Below are 9761 nucleotides of genomic sequence, written 5' to 3' on the forward strand. Positions count from 1 at the left end.
GGTGAGACTGGGGTCCCAGTGTGCTAGGTCCAGTACAAACACATACTAAGAGAAAGCTCCTGCCCTGAAGAGCTTTACAATCTAAATACACAAGACATACAAAGGGTGGGAGGAAAGGAAGTGTCATTATCCCCGTTTTATAGAGATTGAGTGATTTACCCAAGAACACACAAGAAGTGTGTGGCAGAGCCAGGAACTAAATCCAGATCTCTTAGCTGAGTGCTTTAAATACAAGATCATAAAAGCCCCATTCGGATCGGTGAAGGCAGCCCTTTGCAGCTGCACGGGGGGTCTAAAAAATTGCAAGATGTACCACATTATGGTCAAATTTAATTTTTAGCTATTCCTAAGGCCCTACTTAATATGTGATATTGCAGAAATTGTGGATTAGGCTTCCACCACAATTTTGATTTTAATTAGCTTACTTTGCACACTCCACAATTTTGCATACATTTTTAAGTTTGCAACCCATACTTTTTTCACCATTAGTACAGTAAAACCCCATTTATCCAAGCTGATAGCAGCTGGGGCTTGGGCTGTCAGCACCTGTGCAAGGCGGGGCTCCCATTGTCAACCTCACACATTGATGAGTGTAATATAGTTGCAGCAAAATGTCCAGTTATCAAAAAAAAAAAAAAAAAATTAGCAGGCATAACATAACATAAACATTGAGTGTTTGTATTGTTCCAGCAAAGTTTTCTTAAATAGGTCTTCTTTGGCTTTTCCAAATTACTGCAATTAATAAATGTCCATTATTTCTTTTCTGTGATTTTTCTGTGTCTTGTCCACACTCTGCTGCAATTATTTGACAATCATCCTGCAATTCAAGTAGGGCCTTAGCTATTCCTATATTGTCTCATGAAAAGCAGATCTTAGTGTGATGGGGAAAAAATTATAAAATCAAACTCTGTTTTTATGTACGTTTTTGTATGTAAAAATAAGACCAGAACAGAGGGAATCCCTTAGATCACTGATCCATTTCACTTTAATACTTATGTGTCAGTCCCGCAAGTGCCCCAGCCACACGCCACACAAACTTTGAGGAGTCTAAGGAAATGGAAGTTTGAAGACCAGGTTGGACTTGGCAGCAGAAGATCTAGGTGGGTAGGATCTGGGAAGTCTAGCAGGCCAGGTTTTCCAAGGGAGTTTTACGTAAATGAAACCACCTTCCACTTTTGGTCCAAATCTGAAATTACAGCTTGATTACATAATATGTTCCAAAAATATTAGCTATTTTCCATAATTTTGGTCAAGAATTTCCATAATCGTTAATTAAAATACAGAAGGGTAAATAGGACAAGTACTAAACAAAGATCTTTGGAGCCAAATGAACAGTAGGGGCAGGGTTAACTTCTTCCTTCTGTACTTACCTGGAACATGATCCAGGGCCACAAGACTGGATTGGGAGGTGGAAGTGGACCAGGATGTATTTGCGTGGGGATCTGGGAAAGGAAAAAATCCATGGGCTTGGATTTGCAAACCCTTAATCACATGCACAATCCTTGATGAGAGGACCCCACACATGACTAAGGGCTTGCTGGGTAAAGCCACATTTCTGCTGCCATAACTCTCAGATATTCTCCTTTATAAAAGCCATCACTTGTTGAAGACTGAAACTTACCTTAGGCCCATTGAAACCTGGTGTCACCTCCCTTTCAGTATTTTGAATTAAATGAGAATGAGCTGAATTATAGAACTGAGGTTACAGAATGTATTATTCATGCTAAATGGTTGCATTGTTAATCTTTCAGCACATTGTGGGTGAGTTCTTCATTGTGAGTCTTTGGTCTACTTTTTGATCTTTGACACACTGATATAATTCAGGGATACACACAGGGGTACGCACAGCAAGCAAGGATTGAACCAAACTAGTAGATAGACTCATATATTAGCTGAAATGCTTGTGGCAATATTCTTAGGTTTGAATTTTGACACTGATCGAAATTGTGTTGTAGCTTTTATTTAATTTTTTTCTTTATTTTTATTTTATTTTCTTTATTTTATTGCTATTTCCAATCACTTCAAATGCTCATCCTCCCACAAATGCATAGGGGTCAAGTAGATGCATACACATTGTTAAGTATCCCTTAGAGATGCAACAGGCATCGTCCCATCATCCACTGCTTCAGTTCTCCCTACTATGGAAAAAAACAATACAAAAGTGGCGTCAAAAGAGTCTCCAACAATATCCTGTGTATAAGGAAAGTCAGAGCTCATAGATTAACTAGTCATTTTGGCCATACCTGTTAGAATTTGAAGACCTGTGATCACCCACCACCATCACACAGAATAGGAACTACCTGAAGAGAGTGTGATGATGTGCCCCTCTCTTCATTCTTTGACTCCCATTGAGAACCTTAAAAGCTATTTAACAAGAGCCAATTTTTCAAACGGGGGACATGGAATTACAGTCGCTTTTCTACAACTGGATATTAAGAACATTAGACTATTTGGAGGGCATAACATTGAATGATCTGAAGTTAAGCTCCTTAGCTCATGCAGATGACAACAGGCAGACACATTTGAATTAATAATGACATCCTTTGCTACCTTGGAAAATTGGTGTAGTCGACTTGGAGTTACAATAAATGCCAAAAGATAAAGTGATTGAATCTGGGAAAGGGACAAAAGATAAAGTGCTGAAATGCAGACACAGCAAAGTCATAGAACAAATAGAATCTTATGTGTTCCTAGGAAGCTTGATCAGTGCCAATTGCGCCATCAAGGATGAGGTTAAAAGGAGATGTGGCCTTAGCCACAAGTGCTGCACAGAAATTGATGGGATTATGGATTGTTAAAAACATTACAACTAGTATCAAAGGGAAAATTTATCAAACCAGTGTACTAACAGTATTATTCTATGGCCTGGAAGCAGCTGCATTAAATGAAACAGAATCAGAAGGCTGGTAGCAGTAAAGATGAAAGACAGCAGGTGTAAAGTGAAATGATTTAAAGACGACTGAAGCGGTTAGGAAGAGAGTAGGATGTCAAAGCAGGGTACAGGATTGGCTACAATTGAAAAGATTACAACAAGGGGGACGCTGCAGGTGACAAACAAATGATAGGATGCTAACGAAAACAATGCAAACACAATCAGCATCAGTCTGACCACCAATTAGATAGGACATTATATGCAGGGACATGATCAGGCTGGGTTTAACAGAGGAATAAGTCAAGAACAGGATGAATGGCAATGCTGTACTGTGTTCCCAGTGTCTGCAAAGATGCTCTGGGATGGGGGGAAAAAAGAATTTTTCCGATACTGGCATGCAAATTACATCCAACATTTGTGAGGGCAACCTCAGCATTCCATGTCCCAAATGGGCACTGGTGCATAAAAAAGCAGGGCATTGAGCACACTACTATGCAGTGGCATAAACAGTTCTTTTATTTTAGTCTGCATTTACACCCATCATGCAGGAGTCAGATTTTGCTGGTGTAATCACTAGCAAATGTTTGCCAATGTTTGACAAACTGGTTCTAAGCATCTTTTGGAAAAACCCTGTGAATGCTTTAAAGAAGCTCCTGTTTCAGCTTTGTTCCCAGAAAGCAATTTTGTTTGCTGCTTGAAGTATTACACAAATCTATTCCTTCTCTAAATCTCAAAGCAACAGCAATTTTACCTCCAGCTGGCAATGAAGAATTACAACTATCCAGACTGCTACGGTCACAATGACATTAATGAAACTGATAAATGTGTAACTAAATGTTAGATTTCCATCTGATTTTTGCTAAAACCTGAGGAAGTGTGTGTCTGTCCTTCTGATTCATTCACTGTCAAGGAAGGCTCAATGTTAAAAATATTGAAATCAAAAGGCAAGAATATTTCCCACAGGAAGAAAATTATTCTAGTTGTGGCACTTTCCAGCAGATGGGGAAATCAAATAAAACATTTGGCATTTCCTTGCAAGGAGAGTATTGCCTGTGCACTAAGGTATTCTATAACCTATCTTCTCCTAACTGAAACAGACATGTTGGATGCTCCCTGCGGAGCAGACAGGCATCTGTTAACATTGGACACTCACCACAAAGTTCCTGTCAAACAGCAGAATGGGTTCAAATCAGGACTAAGCAATTCTAATGACAATCAGCATGCCCTTTCTTACCATCAGCATTGCCCTTACACGGCTTTCCCCTTCCTCAACCATAAACAAATTGAAAGTGGCTTATGGGCAGCTACTCTCAAGGTTCCCACAGGAGCATGGTTCTCTAGATTCATGGTGACATGGCAGTGAGATGGTCCAGGGACCAGGGCAGAAGCATTGGGCCTGCACCTGAAAGCCTCAGCCCCTAAACAAATGTCCCCATGGTTCTTGGGACATCCAGGGGTGAGAAAAGCTAGCTAACAAGCTTCCTTCTCACTTCACGGGATGGCAGAGCCCATCATCCAACAGGAATATCCCCTGGAACCTCTACTAGTTGAAACCAGCTTATTGATGCTTTGTAGCCACACAGGGTATGGAGTGATGCACTGACCTTAACAGGGGTCACGAAGCTAAATCCCCAGTACTTTCATTTAAAACGTCCCCTGCATAAACGGTTAGGCTGGCTATGTGTACTGTACGTACTGCTAGTGGCAGTGTGTAGGGTTTGTGTACCAACAAACAGCCTGCCAGAGGGGAGACAGCAGGGGAAGTCTCCAGCCGCAGGAAGCAGACAGCCTTTTCCTGCTGCCAGTCTTTCCCAGCGGCGGGGAAAGATTCCACAGTGGGGAGATGCCCAACTCTTTCCCTGCTGCTTCCCCCTGCCAGAGCCTTCCCCCACTGGGGGAGTCCTTCCTGAGAAGGAGAAAGAAGGCTCCAGCAGCATGGGACACTACACCACTAAATCTAGATGGAGAGGCATGGCTTGGGTGAGCAGAGAGCATGTAGGGTATGTACTTGCCTATATGCCCACACCCTACAGGCATGCCTTTATTCTACTCATCTAAGCCAGGCCTCATCAACCACACTGCTATTTATACCCGTGCTAGGGGGGTGCTACGTGGGTATGTACGCTGCATGGCCCCGTAAGAAGCGTGCAGGGTAGACATACCTTTACTGTCTACTAAGTATGCCAGTTTAACAGTTTTTAATATCAAAAAAGAGACCGCCCCAAAATAATAAACCCCAGTAGTTTGACCTAACTTCAAAGTTGGTTTATAATTAGAGCTGGTCAGAAATTTCCTAAGATGACATTTTCCCTCAGGAAATGTCGATTCATCAAAAGCAAAATGTTTTGCGGAAAAGTTTCTATTTTGACAAATTTCCTTTCAAGGAAAAAAAATGAAAAAAAAAAATTCTATTCTGACATTTTCAGAATGAAACATTTCTATTTTTCATTTCAAAATTATTTTTATTTGAAATTTCTTTTATTTTACATTATTAAAATGTAAACAAAATAAATGTCAAAATCAGAAAAAAGTTTTGATTTTTTTCAAAATGAAATATTTTGTTTGGAATTTAGTTTCCTAGCAAATTTTAATGTGTTTGTTTTTCTTCTGTTTTGGAAGAAATTTTTTTTTTCTAACTCGCAAAACTTTCCAGGAAACAGAAAATGTTCTCACCCAGCTCTATTTATAATTTCTAAATCAACCAACTTTTGTGAGCAAGGTGACTGGCTTATAAACATTTTGAGCCATGCATTTAAGTGGCAACCAATACACAGGGAACTTGTTAGTCAAATCAGTCTCTCTCAGATCCAAATACCCAGGAAACTTCACACTTGGAGGAAATGTGTTCATTTCAGGCTGAGTCGCTAACATCCACAGTGTGAAACATTTGAGATAATGAATCTCAGTGAGAGCTGCTCTACAAAACGAAACTGGCATTTAGAAAAGAACAGTCTATTCTATACAAGTCAAGTTCTCACTTAAATTTTGCTCTTTGTGGACTATGTGTATATTTTTAAAGCACCAGTTTCTCTCTGTAGAGCAGCTTTGGTCAAAGCCATCTTAACTTCAAAGGTTGCATGCTGAAGAAGCAGAGCCATTAAGGCTTCAGAAAAGCATTGTGAAGATTTTAGGATTTATTTCCTCCTAAGCTGTTGTCTGATAGGAGATAACACTGTTGCAGAAAGGGAGAGACAGACGGACAGACACACACACACACACACACTTACACTTATTTCATCCCCAGTCAGGGCTGTCCTTGAAAAAACCCCAGAACATTTGAGAAGTATGCTGCCAAGAAGTGCCGCAGAATACAGTTCTGTCATTTTTACCTTTAGGAGGATGAATTTGTGAATTGATTCTACAACCACACTTAATATTCTGCCTTCTAATTTATATGTGGCCATTGCAAGCCCTTTTGTTATGCTTAAGTACGTGATTTCTATCATCCTGCAATTCAGATTGTAAAACTTATGGATGAGAGCTTTAACACCTGCCACCTTGATAGCAACATTGCACTGAAGTATGGGAAAGCCATGTCCCAGAGTACACATAGGTCTCTTGCTGCTTGGGCCAATGGGGAACTCCATTACAATTATGGAGGTAAAACAAGGGAGCAATAAGGGAAGGATAATGATGATTCACTGAAGGAAGGACCTCAAGTGAACTGGTGAAAAAACATGTCTATGCCTTAGTTTAGGACCAGGCTACCATTGGGAGTAGAAGGAGTCACCAGCCTAAAAACAGCAAACAACGAGCATAAGTAGGTAGCTTTGGCTACTTACCCTTTTTCTGCATTGTTACTCTAAGGTCCAGCCTGCTTTGTTGTTGGCCACTAGCCATCGTCTCTCCATCATCTTCATTGTGGCTAGACTGCCCAACAGTAAGAATCTGAATTTGGCTTCCTACCTCCTGAACATCATCTTGAAATGCAGCAGGGCCATCAATTCCTGTCAGACAACAGCAAAAGTCTAGTCAAAGTATTACTGAAAAGCTAACCAATATCAACTCAGATGACATCCTATCTAAGAAACAAAGTTCAGCAGTCCATCTGCAATTACATTTTCATGACTAAAATAGTCTTCAAGGCAAACAAGTCATTTGAACTCCCAAGCTTTTTGATTTGTTCCCAGAGATCAGACTAGCTCTGTGACCTGGAAGAGAGTGTTCCGAGTATTAGTATGCATGGGAGTTCATCAAGCACAACCACTCGGCTTCAGACTGTCCATAGCTGACACTGCCTCAACAAATACTCTCTTTGAAGCTGATGTAGAGTTTACTGAGGTCTTCCGTGTAAAAGCTATTTTACAACAGTACTGGTTTTCTGAACTGTTGAAGCAAATGGAAAGTGTCTCTCTCTCTCTCTGTGAGAGCATTGCAAGAGAGAATGGTTTGGAGATTTCTCCACTTCTAGCCTTCAAACCTTTGATTATAGCATATCCATTTCCACAAGGTCTAAGCATCTCATTTTCAAGTGTATTCTGGGAATATAACACAGACATTGCTGAGACTTTTAGCACATAATGCTAAATATGAGTGACAAGTTGAATTTCACATACTAAAACAATTTCAAGCATGTTTGTTAAAAACTTCCAACAAACATGTTTCAAAAATGTTCACACTTGAAGATCGTCTCACTTAAACTATTGTGACCCTTGCTTCTTCAAGGCTGGACTCCACCAAACTGTTCATGTGTCAGCAGGGACCCAAATGGGTACTATACCGAATCACTTCTCTGAAGAAAGACCCTGTCTATTTAAGGTATTGGGTGCCATATCTAGGTTCCTAAATCAGTCAGTAGGTGCCTAAAATGGTTATTTAGGCACATAAAGATTTTGTTGCTCAACTTTGTGCGTTGATGTTTATAAACAGAGCAGTATTATAATATTAAAAACTCTATTGTATTATTGTTATATTATTAAAAAACCTAACTGGTTTCAAGACTAGCCTTGGTAAATTTATGGAGGGGATGGTAGATAAGGTTGCCTACAATGGCATGTAGGAAACAGCCAGAGATGGGCTAGTAGATGGGGAGGGCTATGTGTTACTACAGTAAATTCTTTCCCAGGTGTCTGGCTAATGGGTCTTGCCCACATGCTCAGGGTCTAACTGATCACCATATTTGGGGTCAGGAAGGAATTTTCCCCCAGAATCAGATTGGCAGAGACCCTGGGGTTTATCACCTTCCTCTGCAGCGTGGAGCATGGGGCATTTGCTGGTTTGAACTAGAGTAAATGATGGATTCTCTGTAACTTGAAGACTATAAATCTAATCTGAGGATCTCAGTAACTCAGACAGAGGTTATGGGTCTAATACAGGAGAGAGTGGGTGAGGTTCTGTGGCCTGCAACGTGCAGGAGGTCAGACCAGAAGACCATGACGGTCCCTTCTGGCCTTCAGTCTATGAATTTACTATTTGTATTACAGCAGCATCTAGAGACCCCAACTGAGATCATTATGCTAGGCACTGTACACATAATAAGAAAGTCCATCCCCAAAAGAGATTACAGTCAAAATAGACAAATGGTAGGAGGAGAAACAGAAACAGAGAGGTGAAATAACTCGCCCAAGCTCAAGTTCAGAAATAGAACTTAAGTCAGCAGACGCTCAGTCCAGTGCTTCCTGTTCATTAGACCATGCTGCATCCTCTAACTCTTGGAGGTATTGTCATGGGCAAGCAATGTCTAGACGTGGCCAAAACCTGAAAAAATCCCAGTTAGAACAAAATATGGAGAGGAAAAGAACAATACATTCCCTGGCTCAGAAGAGTGTGTTCAGAGTGGGACTATTTACCTGGCTTTCTCCTCTCAACTATAAATAAATCAATGATTAGGCCTAGTTCTCTCCTATAGAAAGTCAATTTCCTTTTTTGCCAGGATAGCAAGTTATCAACATTAGATTGTAAACTAGATTGTAACTCCTAGTTAAGATTTAGTGCTGTTGTGTACTACGTCAGCCACATAAAAACGTACTTTCACATTAATAAAAGCTATAATAATATCATTTATAGATATAGTAAATAATAAAAGCCTCTATAAGGTTGCTGCTCCACAAGCTTCTTTAATAAGCAACAGAGAGGAGAACTGGTAACCATTATGAGATTCTTATTGGGAAAGAATACAGCAAATTTGAAATTATAGGGTACACCTTGATTAGTGCGTGTCTGCTTACAAATGGCGAGTACATGGAGGTTTTAATTTGTAAAAGGCATCCAAGACAGTATAGTGGGGGCAAGGCTTATTCCTGTTTTGGTGTTTGTGGGATGAACGTCAGCTCATTAATAACTTTGGCTGAAAAAAACTGGTCAAGAATGGTCAAATGAAGCTGAGTGAATGCTACTAATTGTTCCTCTTCAACTGTTCCTTTGTCTTGGCTGGCAAACACATTTTAACACTGAACTATACTTTCAGTTTATGTCCATCACTTTGCATTAGTTGCTTGCACCTACATTATGTAATAATATTAATAACCAGTGAGTCATGAGCTTTTTCATTGACACCTTGTATGACACTTATCAGATATATTTCATGACATTAAAGAATTGGGGTACTGATGAATTGGTTAAGCCAGCTGCTGTTCATTACCAGATATCTGGGTACCCGTGGCCCTTGCGCTGTTCTTAATGTCACAACAAGATATTGGAATAGATGGACCACTGGTCTAATCCACTATGGCAATTCCTATGTCCCTACAAAAACAACAAGGAGTCTGGTGGCACCTTAAAGACTAACAGATTTATTTGGGCATAAGCTTTCGTGAGTAAAAACCTCACTTCTTCGGATGCAGTGAGGTTTTTACTCACGAAAGCTTATGCCCAAATAAATCTGTTAGTCTTTAAGGTGCCACCAGACTCCTTGTTGTTTTTGTAGATACAGACTAACACGGCTACCCCC

At 40.2% G+C, this 9761-nt stretch overlaps 1 protein-coding gene across 2 annotated transcripts in view; it reads right to left on the bottom strand.

The window, feature by feature from the left end:
* TUB (TUB bipartite transcription factor) overlaps nt 1-9761 on the bottom strand; it is a 103032-nt gene that overhangs the window by 12676 nt on the left and 80595 nt on the right. Inside the window, exons 5-6 of one of the 2 annotated variants that reach the window (XM_034770102.1) lie at nt 6655-6819; nt 1371-1442 (exon numbers count right to left, since the gene is read on the bottom strand). In XM_034770102.1, coding sequence (XP_034625993.1) covers nt 1371-1442; nt 6655-6819 — 237 coding nt within the window. The remainder of the gene's footprint in view (nt 1-1370; nt 1443-6654; nt 6820-9761) is intronic. The other variant, XM_034770103.1, reaches the window with a different exon arrangement.

The sequence above is a fragment of the Trachemys scripta genome, chromosome 4 (assembly GCF_013100865.1).
Source record: "Trachemys scripta elegans isolate TJP31775 chromosome 4, CAS_Tse_1.0, whole genome shotgun sequence".
NCBI classification, from domain to species: domain Eukaryota; kingdom Metazoa; phylum Chordata; order Testudines; family Emydidae; genus Trachemys; species Trachemys scripta.